This window comes from Poecilia formosa, unplaced genomic scaffold (assembly GCF_000485575.1).
Source record: "Poecilia formosa unplaced genomic scaffold, Poecilia_formosa-5.1.2 Scaffold98, whole genome shotgun sequence".
Taxonomy (NCBI): Eukaryota; Metazoa; Chordata; class Actinopteri; order Cyprinodontiformes; family Poeciliidae; genus Poecilia; species Poecilia formosa.
This window is the reverse complement of record NW_006800037.1, coordinates 1,859,424-1,876,402: the sequence shown is the minus strand read 5'-3', so window position 1 is coordinate 1,876,402 and position 16,979 is coordinate 1,859,424. Positions and strand designations below refer to the sequence as shown.

Here is a 16,979-nt window from a genome sequence, read left to right as displayed (position 1 = left end):
TGGCTAAAACGAAGAAGGAATGAAAAAAAAATAAAAAAAACAAAGGGGAGAAAGGGGGACAGGCGGCCTGTCAGCCGCCTGAAAGATAAAGATTGGAGTGTGAGGGAGGGACTGAATCAGGCGAGGAATAAATGGAGAGAAGAGAGGGCTTGAGTGAAAATGAGCAGGAGAAAACAGAGAGGGAGGAAGTGCCCTGTCTCACTCTCATCAGTCAGAGCGTTGGCCATCCTGTGGCGGAGGATGCCGTTGTCACCACGACGGATTCCCACTGTCCGTATTCTGCTTACCTCCAAGAATATTACTGATGTACACAAAGAAACACACACAGTGGAGAGAGAGAGACACATATTCAGGAAGGGCAAATGTGCCTTTCCTGGAAGAGACAAACGCACAACTGTACTGGTGTCAGGAAACACACAGACAGATATTCTGATGTGAGAATTAGATTTTTTTTTTTTGTTACTGACCTTAATATGACATAAGATCTGGGTTTAATCTTGATTTTCAGATTGGCTCTTGAGTATTTCAGTTTTAGAGTTTGAAGCTTTATTTATTTCTCAGTCAGTTTAGTACTTTGAAAAAAAAAAAACAGATTAAAAAAAACAAAACAAGAAAAGCAGAAGCAATGAGAGGCGGCAGATTTCTCAATAAAATATTTCTTTTCAAGCATGTGCGGTTTGTGGACTTCACTGAAACTTAATTATAGTATAAGCTTTCTGTTGTTTTTTGACCAGCATAATATCTTTCCATTCAGATTGTCTTTCAGATGCATTTTCCCTTTGCAGTGCCGTGCACGTCTACGCTCTGACTGTTGTTGGTGTGAAATAAGTTTTGGTGTTTTATACACACATAGATACAAGGACACCATACTGCTGCAAGCATCCACAGAGTCTCGTTATTCTGACACCGTGCATCGTTATTCATCGGCACACCTACATCCATGCAGGAAAAGGAGCATATAGCGAATATACACACAGTTATGCTCATTTGGCAGTTGTGCATAGGCTTAGTGAAATGATAAAATTGCCCGACATAAACACACACACGCAGAGACAGTGATGCTGCATTACTTATCCTAGACGTCAATGCCTCATTACTGTGTCACACACACTTGTTGTCCTCAACACACACTCTGTCTGTGCAACTGAAACCTTTTTCATTTTATTATTTGTGCTTGCATGGAAACCACAGAGAAAAATAGCAACATATGTGGCTATGTTGAGCAACAGATGCTCAACTGGAGACATTTTGAAGAATTGAATGTCAAAATGTGTCATGAACTAAACCCTCTGTCGTTTGTCTTTTTTTTTCTTTTTAATCTCTGCAGTACTACGAAATGTCCTACGGTCTCAACATTGAGATGCACAAACAGGTAGGAAAAATTGTGTTTACCATGTTTTGATATGTTTTGTGTTGTTGCTGGATTACTTGGACGGGATGTGTTTAGGGGTTGTTAGTACAACTCTGGCCTTGTGTAGATGCAGCTTTCATTGAACAAGAGAAGGGGTGCAACACCACAGCCAATGCTCATGAGAGACATTTGTGCATGTGAGGTTTCATGCTTTAATATTTGTGTTAAAAAAGTGAATCTGAATTGTAAGCCCCACTGTAAGTCCAAAGAAGGAACATGAAATGCAAATTGTAATGGCTACATATGAGCTAGTGTGAGGCTCTGATAGTAGCAAAGCAATAATTACATGACAATGTTGTAATATTGTGATTATTTTCCTTATGGGTTACTTCACAATGGCAGATCCAACATATACGTGATAAACATCGACTAAATTTAAAGGCAATTCTAAATGTGATGGGATTAATTGGCAAATATTTGAGAATAAATATATATTGAGTGGTCATTATTTTAGAACATCAATGGCTGTCAGTCCATGAATGTCCCAGGCTAATCAATGCCTTTCAGTCACACTTGCTATTGAGAAACACTAAACATGACCCATCTGCATAGTTGGTCATGTTACCTTCACTGCCGTTTCGATACATTACAACGTCTCAGAACACAACATACAATTTACCAAAACAGTTTACACTTTTGAGCTTACTTTCATTTAAGTTTAAATTGACTCTTGTTTCTTCAGAGTGACTCTAAGTTAGCTCTGAAATCTTTGTAACTTCAGTCTAAGACTCTCAAGACCCCCAGTTGGACTTCCGACTTCAGGCAGACTTCATGTTTAGGTTTCGCTACTTTATCCCTCAAAATTCCAACTCATGAAAACAAATTAAATATATTTCAAGATGCTTGTTTTCCCAGCGGTATTTGGAAAACTTGAAGGTGTTTACCGAGTTGGTATTTTGTCTCAAATGTGTAAGAACCTCTGATCTACAGGATAATGCAGTTAATAATACTCCTCGATTCATGCAAAAAGACCAGATGTGCAGCTGAAGCCTGCGAGGGAAGGTCATCGTGAATTGTGTAACGTTTCCACTTGTCCTTGCTGAGATCTGGTAGTCTTGAATGAAGACATTTGTCTCATGAGCAGTGTGTGCTCTCAGGTGCCTGCAGCTGCTTGTCAATCCCCATACTAATTGCTGTCTGGGTCACGCTACAGGAGAAGTAGACAGTCAAATTGCATACAGAGAGCGACAGGCAGACAGTCAGATAAATGTCGACGTAGAAGGACAAAAAGGCAGACGCGAAACCTGTTCTAGTTGATAGACCTTCCTGCAGATAGACAGAATCATTATCCAGTTGAATGGCATTTCCTTTAAGGTGACTGCCTGTGTCGTCCTCCCTCCCTCTCTATATCTATCTATCTATCTGTCATGCTAACTGGCTCTCTGTGGCGGAGCCAGGCACTGTCACAGAGGACAAGACAAGAAGGGGTTTATTTTTCACTTTTACAATGAGCTCTTGGCGTACACCTTCAGAAAGCAGCTCATTGTTTGAAACCGTCTCTGAGACACCTTCCAATAAAAGGCTCTGTGCTCTGCACTTTCACCTCATAATTATCACGTCATTTAGCTATCGAGGTAATTATAGCAAAGAGATATCAAACATCGGATTTACAAACACAGAGTTCAGGCTGGGTGCATGGAGTTTTGTGTTGCTCTGCTGGTGATTTGAGTTTAAGGTGAGGCATCTGTCCAAAACTAATCAAACACTTAAAAAAAAAAACTGAAACCCGCCGTCGACTCCTACATACATAGTACATTTTTGTCATTACAGCTTGTTTTCTAAGTTGTGCTTGGTAAACCTTTAAATAAGGTGTGCTGAAAAGATTGATAGATGTATCTCCTGGTTTTGTTCAAATTCATTATTTCTAGGACAGGTGACGGGGAAAGACATCTACAGCAAAACTCATCTGGTGGGAATTTAATCAGTTCAGAATACATTTTTTTTAACAATGACTCCATGCTTATGCTTTGAAAGAGTGATAAACACTTGAGATGCAAGCCATGTAGTACATTGTGGTAAACAGTGAGCTGCAATATTTGCAGAGGACTTTCTGTATTAAGTTTGCTATTTGCAGGGTGCCTATAGACCATGCTTGTTTTGTGTGTGGATCTAAAATGCATACAAGTGTGTTTTTTTTTTGTTTTTTTTGACTTGGTGTCCTTGCCTAGCGACATCTGCACATTTATTAGCAAAACTATTTCTTCATTAGTTTTGAGAGGATGTTTACAGTTTGGGTTATTTCTTAGGACCCTTTATGTTTGAAAATGTATAATTCATGTGTGTGTTTACATTTGAAAACAGGAAATAAAGATTTGTAATGTAGTACACATACTTAATAGACATGACAGGACTTGATATTCCACAAAATAAAATTATTTTCATATTTAAACCTATGTAGTGGGTTAATATACCAACATACATTCTGAGACAGGAAATAGCAGGAGAGTGCTGCCTGCTGATAGTAAGGAATCCTTATTTATCTATCAGCATCGTCTGCAACACAAACTCTAAGAAGACTGATTATGTCCCTTTCATTTCTAGCTAAGAAAATGTGTTGTTGTAATTAAATGTCTGTATGATGTTTAAAAAAATAACAGAGAACATATGAAAACATATTTTCAGCCAGTGATAAAGAGGAATAATCCATCTCAAGATACTATATTGATATTTACTGTGATTTTAAAAACTGAAATATAATCAAATGTTTCTTCTTTAGAATATAAAATTTAGCCCCAAATCCAAGGATGGACTGTGTGAAGCCTTGACTTCATGTTTGAATGGCTGCTTTGTTACCAAACATAATGTCAGGGTTGTACTTTAGTCAGAAGAGAAACCGACTCTGCAGGAAGCGAAGGGATTAAAAGACACAGAGGGAGGAAGTCGGATGGTTGGCAAAACAGCCAGGGAGAGCTGGCCTGTCAGCTCCTGTCGCCAAAAAGAGGAAATGTACAGCGGTGTTGGCTTTACCTCTTAGAGAGGGAGAGCGGGGAGGATGACAGAGGCAGGAAGGCCAAGTAAGGGGTGAGTGTGGAAAATGGAGGGAACAGAAGGAGGAAAAATGAAGATGGTGGAAATGACAGCAGACCAAAGAGTTGCATTCAGGCAAATGAGAGTTCAAATGAGAGAGAGAGCGAGAGAGAGAGAGAGATGTAATCTCCAGAGTACATTGACGTCAGTGGTTAGTGAGGAAGGATAGAAGAAGAGTCACAAGGGGAAATATGAGATCGAAAGAAAAGGTAGAGGAGTTATGTCAGAATATAACGGGGTATCCTCAAGATACTCCGTTATATTCAGGTGTACTATGAGTAAAACGGGAGGGTATATGTAGTCAATCTGCATACACATTATACATATAATGAGAGAAGCCTCCTATGTCGTCAAGATAGGTGCAGAATTTAACTTAAATATTTTCTAGGTTGGATATGGATACCATGCAATGTGTTCACCATCTCATGCAATCCTGCTGTCCTAAAGGCTGTGAACAGGATATTTTACTAGAAGCATATATTTGTTATTATTGCAGTTCGAGTGGTTTATGTTTGTAATAATAAGTCATCATGTAAAGGCAGGGATGTCAAACTCGGTTTCACTTATCGGTCACAGACTATAACTTGTGTTAGTTTACAATTTAAATTGCACAATTCAAATTAGTATGTTTGATAATTCAGATACATTGACTAAATAAAGACACAGGTCACATGTTTAACTGAATCCCCTAAACTCAAGGCCCGGGGGCTAAATCTGGCCCGCCGAAGCTTTTTATTTGGCCCTATAGACTCCAGATTACATCAATTAGTCCCTCCATTTTTTTCACAAGTCCTCAAAATTCACACAAAATCAACAGATCCCCATATTTTTCTGGATTTTATTGCCAATTTCTCAAAGTTGGTCAAAAACATTGGGTTTAATTGACGTCAAGTTAGTGTTGCAAATACATTTAATGAAAAGGCATTAAATACGTTTTACGTATAACACTGACAGTTTGTTTGTATTTCAAGTAGTGAGTCCACCGTGTATTTATGATTTTGTGTATCTGTCCATCAGTTTCACACCTGTCACATCATAAACACTCAGGTTCGACTGGGTGTCCTGGATTTATTGTGTGGAGGTGTTCAGCTTGCTGCATAGCTGAATGGAGTTTTCTGCGAGGCCAGTACAATAAGTGTACAAAAGAAGGTTAGTGTGATTTTAAAAAGACTCTGATAAGAGGAAGAGGGGGAAGAAAGAGCATGGTAGAGAAAAATATAGTTAACCGTGGAAGAGGAACTGATAAAAGACAGCAGGGATGAGAAGGGAAATAGGAGAAAGAGATTAATTGAACGGATGAAAGAGGAGAGGGTAAACAGGAAGGATGGAGCTTTAGAAGTGTCAGAAAAAGACCTTATGGAACAGATGAAGCGGGGAAAAAAGAGCTGGAGATGAAAATGAGAGCCAAGAAAAGAAAAGTGATAGAGAGGAAAAAAGAAAAAAGGGGGGAAGAAGCTGAAAGATAGGAAGACGTACAGAGAAAGACATCAAGGGAGGGAGGGGAGCTTTGAGCTGCTGCAAGAAATAATGAATCATGAATAGATTTAACAGTATCTGCTCTTATTTCCTCTCCACCTCCTTTGCCTTCCCCCCTCCAACTTACTCCCAACATCCTGTTGAGATCACTGCCGGTAGCCTCCCCCTGCTCTCTCCCTCCTTTTCTCCAACACGTGCTCTGTCATTATCAGTGGCAGGGCCATCTCATGTCTCGGCATTAATTGAGCTGTAACGGTCGTCTCTCGCCTTCCTACCCTTCCTTTGAGCTGCTTTTGATTATTTTCTCTCTCTGACTCGCTCTCTCCGTCTCCGTTTCGCTCTTTAAATTTCCACCTATGCTCTTTATCTCCAGCCCTCCTTTCTCCATTTCACTTTTCTCTTCTCTTTGTCCCCGTCTGTTTGTGATGATTGTATCCAAACAGCACAAAGGCTCCAGAAAGATAGCATCTCCTCCATTCTTTCTAAGCTTTATGGATACAGTGACCTGCAGACACACATCACATTATCTCACTTGGTTCACTTTCATTATCATATCATAAATTCATATATCCTTGCTGAGTCCCCCCAAGCAGCGAGGGGAGACTATACGGACTTTTCACTGCTTTCTGTCATTGTTCTATATTCATTGATATAGCACTTCTGGGGCTGTGGCGGTTTTTCCACTGCGTCCCCAGTGATGTGCATATGCACCACATGTACTTTCATTGACTTTATAATTCAGCCGTGCACCGTGGCACGCAGCTGCTGGAGCAGGAGAGTTTACAGATGTGATAATGTGTTGTTGCTGTGAGGTGTGTGCTGATTAGATTGAAGCTTTTGTGTTGCCAGATAATTAATGCAGCAGGATGATAGGATGATGGCAGGAGGGGAGGCGCGTGTCCTCTGACAGCTATCAACAAATGAGTGCGGTCTGGGAAAACCTGAACACAGAGAAGACAGGAGGGCCAAAACTCCTCCAGTTAAAAGAATATAAACCGCTGATTAGCCCTTTCTATTCATTATGTTTGTTTATTTTCTTTCCTTCCTTTCACATCGTCATGCCAACATCTCTGTGTGAAAACAGCAGATGACGTATTAACTTCGGACAACAAAGTCCTTTTAGTGAAACACACAGACTATTTTAGCCCATACTCGTTATATTACGTGCTAACATTTTCTAGCTAACCTACACTCACCTTCAACTTGTTTAAATACATTTTACCTTCTGAAATGGTTTAATTCTTTGTGGCATTAATTTTCCATGGGTTTGTAAATATTTTCCAGTGAGTATTTATGCTATAGCGTCACACAGTTGCTCCACCACGGCTCTCTCACACCATCTGCACCCCAACGTCATCATGGCAAAGTAACACACCCGGTCATAACACAGCTGGACACTGTAAATTTGAAAGCCATTGGTCAAATAACTTTTTTTCCCCCAGTGGGACTGCATCAAACATGACATAATTCAGAGACAAAACAGGATCCAGTATTTCACAAAATATCTTCTCATCTAAAGTCATGCATTAGGTGTTCTTCAAAACCTAATGTTCATAAGAAATGACGTGGTAATTGGACTAACGAGCCGAGAGCGTGCCAAGGAAATATCCCCCACACCTTTAAACCCACAGCACAAAGCTGAACTGCTGAAGCAAGGCTGGACGCCGGATTTTAAGTTGATTATTAAGTCAGTTTTTGATCCAACCATCTGAATGCTGCAGATGATTTGTGGACTTTTTGGACTGGGGGACATTTTTAAAATGTGTTATTTTCAAATTTAGTNAACAAAGCGTACTCATATAGATTTGAGTGAAGAGTTTGCTCATGACCACATAAAATTTGAAAGAGAGGGCCTTTCAATACGGGAGGTCACTTGATTCAACTGTTTCCTAAAATGAGCCTGTAATTTCGTCCATGTACTCATGTTAATCACCCCGACTTCATTAGCTCCACTGCTTATTCCTTTTGCTACCTTTTGCTTTGTTGAAATTAATCACAAAGGAACAACCTCGAAGTGCCGTGGTATGAGAAACTAAGAAAAAAAAACCCCATAAAAAGAAAATGAGGATAAGGAGTGAGTTAATTTTGTCCTGATACTTCACCAACAAGAAGTGATTTATTGCATAGTTTAGTTTAAGAGACTTTGGAGTGGCCATTAATGTGAATCTGCAGCTGACATGAGTACATAGCTGTTAGTCATTAATAACCCAAAGCGCCCCCATCGCCAACATCAAACATTTTCTCAGAGGAGAATAAAGTTGGAGCTGGAGGCTGTGACTTATTTCCAGCCCTGATTTCATCTGATTACATGAAATAAAAACTGCTAACTAGGCTTGAGTCAGAGTTGCGTATCGAATCTAGGTGTGTGCACCTGTGACTAAATTTCAGTTTCAAACTCAAGTATTTTTCTTCCATAAGAACTCGTTCGGCTGTAAATCTCCTGTAAAAATTCAATAAGAAAACGGGAAACACAAATGGGGTTTCGTGCATTTCTGTGTCCAAAAGTCGAAGAAGAGAACATGCAGTTTTAATCAAGCTTTGACAGCGAAGAAAAACACCACTGGGATCAAGTACATTTTATATTAGTTTATCTGGAGGCTCATGGCACCAGAGATTTGGTATTTGACGGAACTAGTTTAAAAAAAAAATCAAAAGCCAAGAAAGAAAACTTTACATTGTTATCCTTGTTCTCTCATATCTAAAATAACACACTGACTCTCAAATCCAACCAAAGTAGGAAATTCATGGAGCAATTTCAATTAATCTCATGGTATAAATCTGCTCTCTCTGGTCACTGGATGTACAGTCTAAGCTCCTAATAATATTTCATTTGTTGTTGTAAACATAAACACAGCGTATGCATATTATTTTCATTCTGGCAGTGACCCTTTCCTTTGAAAATGAGGGAATAGAGAGCAGTAATGAAAAAGAGTTAAAGTAAAGCATGTTTATAGTGTGTTCTGCCTGTTGGTTGAATATATTTTCCATCTTTTTTTCCATCAGAGTGACATAAATAAAAATAACTGGAACATATAATGATATAAGGTATTTTAATCAATCGGTTTTCAATCTTCAAAAGAAAACGACTCGTATGCTTTTCATCGAAATGCACAGAGGTGTTAAGACTCCTGAGCTGCGACTCTCTGACTTTGTCTCCGAGGTTGCAGAGCAGATTTTCATACTTCTGCTACATTCTGTTTCATAATGTTGTTGCTGCTTGAGTGCAACTTAAATGGTTGCCTTGGCAAAGTTTTTTTTTTTAATTGGATTTTTCTTGGGTGAAAATACTCATGACTCTGGGAGACCACTCAAAAGCTGCAGCTTGTGATTCTTGAAGTAGTTTATTGATTTCTGAAGAATACTTTGCTTCGTTAGGATCATTATTGCCACAATGAGCTGCTGAACCATTCTTCATTCTGTCTGGGCTTTGTTTTTCTGCACCTCCACATGCCTCAAAGTACAAAATCTGAATCACTCAGCAAGTTATCTACTTTTTTCCACGTCTATGTCTCCGTAAAACTTTGTTCGTGAATGAATCTGGATTATCCCGATTTCATGCATTACTGTTTACCCTAAATGATACAACATAGTTCCTATGTTGACAAAACCTTCTTGCTGCTTCTGTTTCTCCTTAAAGGAATGGTTTAAACTTTTTGTTGTGAACTTCTGTGAAGGTATTAGTCATAGTTCCCTGAGCTGGAGTAGAAAGATGCCAGTCCATCACAGTGAAACACAAAGACAAAGAACAAACAGTCATGTACTCACACCTAAGGCCAATTTAGAGAGATAAATTAAACTAGCAGTCATGTCTTTCACCATGGGAGGAAGTGTGTTCTCCCATGCATGCATGAGAGACCGTGCAGGCTCCATGCAGAAAGACTCCAGGCCAGGATTTGAACCCAGGACCTTCTTGTTGCTCCAGCATGTGGCCCTCACATGGATTTAGCAATTTAAAGAGAAAATGTTTGTCTTTATGGAATACAACAGTACATCAGTGTATATTTAAAGTGTGCACTTGCACAAAACTGTCGAATTTAACACTATTTTTACAGTGAAATTATTTCCACATTAATGCTCATTGCTTAAAACTGCTGCCTGTCGAACTGCCCCATCTATGGCAGCCCATCAGTCCACCTTTTACCCTTCAAGAGTGGAGCTTTGTGAAAGCATGTCACTTATGCAACAGCTTCATAGACGGTGTGGTGTTTGGAAATTATTCTGCTCAATTTGGTGAACCAGTTAGTGGGCAGATTGGTGCAGCCATCAGCCTCTCCCAGTTTAATTTCAGATGGTAACAAGGAGCTTGTTTGTCTTGGAAAAACTGGAAAATTTGTGAAAATGCAGGTAGTTGATATTTGCAAATATATAGCAAATAAGACTCACTGCAATAAGACATCTTGCGAGTACAGGTGGGAACTATTACTCTTTCTAACTTCAAAAATCCAAAATGTCCCTTGAACTACTTAATTACTGCTGCATATCCTTACTGTTACATTAAAGAGGACAGCTGCTCAACTTAGCAGTGCATGGTTGTGTTCAGTTACTAGTGCTACATTTTTGCACCTAGTCCCACTGTTTTAATGAAAGAGTAAGTCTTCCTGAAAGATGAATAAGGCTGATGGCAGAAACTGCAGAGAATTAATAAGCAGAGACACAGAAACTAATCTAAAATGAGAAGAAGAGCAGAAAAGTAGTGATGGAGAGATGAGAAGTCAGTGAGGGATGGCTTCTCAGGTATGTTTACTCTAGTTTACCTCATGTGTTCTTTCCATTGTATGTAAAGCATGAATTAATGTTTCAGTGGGAAAGAGATTTCTCAAATACATACGTTTCAGTCAGCATGAACAGATTTTTGCCAGTCTTTGTCAGGAGAACTGGAAATAAATGAGAACATGTGGACAAGGTGCTGAAGAAGGATTGAAAATGTTCAACGGGAAACTGGAGTAGAGGACAAAACAGCTAAAATAACTTTAAGTAATTAAATGATTGGTGGAAATGACTATAACAGTGAAAGAGACAAGAGTGATGCAACAATGAGAAAAAACAAAAAAAGGTGATAAATCAGACATGGAATCAAGAGAGAAAGCAGAAAACGTTGAAAATCTGATAATAGGCAGGAAAAATGAGGAGTCTGCGGATGAGAATGGAACGGAAAATGTGACGGCACGCTCGGAACGATAGACATTTGGTCACGATGAAGCACGAAGATAACATGGTGAAAGTCAGGGTCGCAGATTAAAAGAACCTGCGATGTGGTTTTCCTTCCCAGTCAGAAGCAGTTTTCAGTCCAGACTGTCTAATTGATCCAGTCACACAGCTGTGTTTCCTTTGCTGGTTAAAGATGCACAGCGTAAACAACAATGCTTCATTACGTCTTTCCTACTTGATATGTTGGCTAATGAAATGTGATTTCCAAACTTCAAACAGCTCTATAACATCTGTATCAAAATCCAGTTTATTTTTTTAATTGCATAAACTGTCAATTGGGCTAATTGTTTAAAAATTTGCTTCTGAGTGATTTCTTTTTTTTTTTTTTTAATCTGGCCCTCAAAGAGTTTTTGACATTCAAAGTGTTCAGGTTTGTTGTGACCTCGTGGATAATAACTTAACATCATAACAAAATCTATCCTCCTCTCCCATGTCTCATGGAAATAAGAGAATCCGTTCAATACTTTTTTGTTAATTCTGTTTGATAGAACCTGCAATTTATTCTCAGTAAGATTAAAATGTGGTTTGACTAATGGTCAATTTATATGTGAATGTGAGCTCCAGTTCTTCCTGATCCACTATTTTTTTTTACTACTTTTATCATTTTGGACTCCCCAAAACAAAACAATCACAGATGGTTCTTCAACCATAAAATCCTTCTGCCACTCAAAAACACTCATTTGTAAGTGGCATAAATTAGAAAAGAGGGTTAGTGAATAGTTTGCTGTATTTGAGGATTATTTCTTAGTATTTCAAGACTTTACATCCAATGGGCATATTTCCAACGTCCCAAAAGGCAAATGAAAGATACTTAAAGGAGAAATTGGGATCAGAACTAAATGTCAAAGCTGGTAAAGTGTAGGAAGGTCTCTGTGTAAACGGTCACAAAGGAATTAAAAGCCATTTTTGGAAGGAATGCGTTTGTGAATTAACGATGCAATAAATAAATATCCCTTTTGTAAACAATTAAACAGCAACTTTATCCAAATATCGACTTGTGTGATTGTGTATTTAGGAGTACAGTATGTTGTGCAGTTTCATTTGTTGTGGTATTAGGTGACTGGAGAACTATTATTAAAAAAACCCTTGTTTTTTCATTTTGCTTCTACTATACTTCCAAGGAAATGTGCAACGTTTTGAAGAACTATGGACAAAAATCACATAGAGAAGTAAAAATAAACCTAAATAAACGATTACAGTTGGACTGAAGACAGTTGTCAACTACATTTCTTCTGCAGATTAGATGGTTCACCACTATTCTTCCTCGTTTTAATAATGTAGTGATAAAATCTAAACCTAATTTCCTTCATCAGTTTATTTGTTTAATATTTACTGATAATTTGACCACTTGAAGCAAAATAAATAAATAAATAAAAATACAGGATGTGTTTATAGAACTGGACTACGTTCACTGCATCAGTCAGGGTTGACTAACTTGGTGCCAGATGAACCAATTCAATCAAAGCAACGTTTTCTAATTAACTTAATTAAATCCGGGTTGCTTTCTGTGTTTCTTTTTCTTTTTTGTCTTTTACAGTTAGCAGTAAAATACCAGGCATTCCACACACTCCCTTACTCCATTTTAATATATACTTGAGGGAAAACTGACTTTGGCAGTGAAGCAGTAAAATATGTTGGAGCATGTCACAGCCTGAGGAGAAAACCGGAGATGCAACACATAAAATCTGCCCTGAGTTCTGACCTGTTTTCATCCTCTTCTATGCTTTATATGCAGATTAATTGTAGAACGTGTTGTGTGCAGAAGCAGTTTATTGTATTTAATATAGAACTTACACAGTATATAGTCTGCATGTGTCGTCCTTGGCTGTACTTATGAAGTAGTTGAGATGCAGAATGACTGTAAGTCAGTGAAACCAGACAGAAAAAAACTATCCTGAACCTGGGAGTGAAAGATAAAGCTGATGGCTAAAACGAAGAAGGAATGAAAAAAAAATAAAAAAAACAAAGGGGAGAAAGGGGGACAGGCGGCCTGTCAGCCGCCTGAAAGATAAAGATTGGAGTGTGAGGGAGGGACTGAATCAGGCGAGGAATAAATGGAGAGAAGAGAGGGCTTGAGTGAAAATGAGCAGGAGAAAACAGAGAGGGAGGAAGTGCCCTGTCTCACTCTCATCAGTCAGAGCGTTGGCCATCCTGTGGCGGAGGATGCCGTTGTCACCACGACGGATTCCCACTGTCCGTATTCTGCTTACCTCCAAGAATATTACTGATGTACACAAAGAAACACACACAGTGGAGAGAGAGAGACACATATTCAGGAAGGGCAAATGTGCCTTTCCTGGAAGAGACAAACGCACAACTGTACTGGTGTCAGGAAACACACAGACAGATATTCTGATGTGAGAATTAGATTTTTTTTTTTTGTTACTGACCTTAATATGACATAAGATCTGGGTTTAATCTTGATTTTCAGATTGGCTCTTGAGTATTTCAGTTTTAGAGTTTGAAGCTTTATTTATTTCTCAGTCAGTTTAGTACTTTGAAAAAAAAAAAACAGATTAAAAAAAACAAAACAAGAAAAGCAGAAGCAATGAGAGGCGGCAGATTTCTCAATAAAATATTTCTTTTCAAGCATGTGCGGTTTGTGGACTTCACTGAAACTTAATTATAGTATAAGCTTTCTGTTGTTTTTTGACCAGCATAATATCTTTCCATTCAGATTGTCTTTCAGATGCATTTTCCCTTTGCAGTGCCGTGCACGTCTACGCTCTGACTGTTGTTGGTGTGAAATAAGTTTTGGTGTTTTATACACACATAGATACAAGGACACCATACTGCTGCAAGCATCCACAGAGTCTCGTTATTCTGACACCGTGCATCGTTATTCATCGGCACACCTACATCCATGCAGGAAAAGGAGCATATAGCGAATATACACACAGTTATGCTCATTTGGCAGTTGTGCATAGGCTTAGTGAAATGATAAAATTGCCCGACATAAACACACACACGCAGAGACAGTGATGCTGCATTACTTATCCTAGACGTCAATGCCTCATTACTGTGTCACACACACTTGTTGTCCTCAACACACACTCTGTCTGTGCAACTGAAACCTTTTTCATTTTATTATTTGTGCTTGCATGGAAACCACAGAGAAAAATAGCAACATATGTGGCTATGTTGAGCAACAGATGCTCAACTGGAGACATTTTGAAGAATTGAATGTCAAAATGTGTCATGAACTAAACCCTCTGTCGTTTGTCTTTTTTTTTCTTTTTAATCTCTGCAGTACTACGAAATGTCCTACGGTCTCAACATTGAGATGCACAAACAGGTAGGAAAAATTGTGTTTACCATGTTTTGATATGTTTTGTGTTGTTGCTGGATTACTTGGACGGGATGTGTTTAGGGGTTGTTAGTACAACTCTGGCCTTGTGTAGATGCAGCTTTCATTGAACAAGAGAAGGGGTGCAACACCACAGCCAATGCTCATGAGAGACATTTGTGCATGTGAGGTTTCATGCTTTAATATTTGTGTTAAAAAAGTGAATCTGAATTGTAAGCCCCACTGTAAGTCCAAAGAAGGAACATGAAATGCAAATTGTAATGGCTACATATGAGCTAGTGTGAGGCTCTGATAGTAGCAAAGCAATAATTACATGACAATGTTGTAATATTGTGATTATTTTCCTTATGGGTTACTTCACAATGGCAGATCCAACATATACGTGATAAACATCGACTAAATTTAAAGGCAATTCTAAATGTGATGGGATTAATTGGCAAATATTTGAGAATAAATATATATTGAGTGGTCATTATTTTAGAACATCAATGGCTGTCAGTCCATGAATGTCCCAGGCTAATCAATGCCTTTCAGTCACACTTGCTATTGAGAAACACTAAACATGACCCATCTGCATAGTTGGTCATGTTACCTTCACTGCCGTTTCGATACATTACAACGTCTCAGAACACAACATACAATTTACCAAAACAGTTTACACTTTTGAGCTTACTTTCATTTAAGTTTAAATTGACTCTTGTTTCTTCAGAGTGACTCTAAGTTAGCTCTGAAATCTTTGTAACTTCAGTCTAAGACTCTCAAGACCCCCAGTTGGACTTCCGACTTCAGGCAGACTTCATGTTTAGGTTTCGCTACTTTATCCCTCAAAATTCCAACTCATGAAAACAAATTAAATATATTTCAAGATGCTTGTTTTCCCAGCGGTATTTGGAAAACTTGAAGGTGTTTACCGAGTTGGTATTTTGTCTCAAATGTGTAAGAACCTCTGATCTACAGGATAATGCAGTTAATAATACTCCTCGATTCATGCAAAAAGACCAGATGTGCAGCTGAAGCCTGCGAGGGAAGGTCATCGTGAATTGTGTAACGTTTCCACTTGTCCTTGCTGAGATCTGGTAGTCTTGAATGAAGACATTTGTCTCATGAGCAGTGTGTGCTCTCAGGTGCCTGCAGCTGCTTGTCAATCCCCATACTAATTGCTGTCTGGGTCACGCTACAGGAGAAGTAGACAGTCAAATTGCATACAGAGAGCGACAGGCAGACAGTCAGATAAATGTCGACGTAGAAGGACAAAAAGGCAGACGCGAAACCTGTTCTAGTTGATAGACCTTCCTGCAGATAGACAGAATCATTATCCAGTTGAATGGCATTTCCTTTAAGGTGACTGCCTGTGTCGTCCTCCCTCCCTCTCTATATCTATCTATCTATCTGTCATGCTAACTGGCTCTCTGTGGCGGAGCCAGGCACTGTCACAGAGGACAAGACAAGAAGGGGTTTATTTTTCACTTTTACAATGAGCTCTTGGCGTACACCTTCAGAAAGCAGCTCATTGTTTGAAACCGTCTCTGAGACACCTTCCAATAAAAGGCTCTGTGCTCTGCACTTTCACCTCATAATTATCACGTCATTTAGCTATCGAGGTAATTATAGCAAAGAGATATCAAACATCGGATTTACAAACACAGAGTTCAGGCTGGGTGCATGGAGTTTTGTGTTGCTCTGCTGGTGATTTGAGTTTAAGGTGAGGCATCTGTCCAAAACTAATCAAACACTTAAAAAAAAAAACTGAAACCCGCCGTCGACTCCTACATACATAGTACATTTTTGTCATTACAGCTTGTTTTCTAAGTTGTGCTTGGTAAACCTTTAAATAAGGTGTGCTGAAAAGATTGATAGATGTATCTCCTGGTTTTGTTCAAATTCATTATTTCTAGGACAGGTGACGGGGAAAGACATCTACAGCAAAACTCATCTGGTGGGAATTTAATCAGTTCAGAATACATTTTTTTTAACAATGACTCCATGCTTATGCTTTGAAAGAGTGATAAACACTTGAGATGCAAGCCATGTAGTACATTGTGGTAAACAGTGAGCTGCAATATTTGCAGAGGACTTTCTGTATTAAGTTTGCTATTTGCAGGGTGCCTATAGACCATGCTTGTTTTGTGTGTGGATCTAAAATGCATACAAGTGTGTTTTTTTTTTGTTTTTTTTGACTTGGTGTCCTTGCCTAGCGACATCTGCACATTTATTAGCAAAACTATTTCTTCATTAGTTTTGAGAGGATGTTTACAGTTTGGGTTATTTCTTAGGACCCTTTATGTTTGAAAATGTATAATTCATGTGTGTGTTTACATTTGAAAACAGGAAATAAAGATTTGTAATGTAGTACACATACTTAATAGACATGACAGGACTTGATATTCCACAAAATAAAATTATTTTCATATTTAAACCTATGTAGTGGGTTAATATACCAACATACATTCTGAGACAGGAAATAGCAGGAGAGTGCTGCCTGCTGATAGTAAGGAATCCTTATTTATCTATCAGCATCGTCTGCAACACAAACTCTAAGAAGACTGATTA

General features: G+C 38.7%; 1 protein-coding gene across 5 annotated transcripts in view; it reads left to right on the top strand.

The window, feature by feature from the left end:
• The window catches only part of tle2b (TLE family member 2, transcriptional corepressor b), a 101,480-nt gene that overhangs the window by 37,118 nt on the left and 47,383 nt on the right, over positions 1 to 16,979 (top strand). For 4 of the 5 annotated variants that reach the window (XM_016674626.1, XM_016674627.1, XM_007558751.2 and 1 more), the window contains exon 4: positions 1,328 to 1,372. In XM_016674626.1, coding sequence (XP_016530112.1) covers positions 1,328 to 1,372 — 45 coding nt within the window. Of the gene's footprint in view, positions 1 to 1,327; positions 1,373 to 14,372; positions 14,418 to 16,979 lie in introns of all 5 variants that reach the window. The other variant, XM_007558752.2, reaches the window with a different exon arrangement.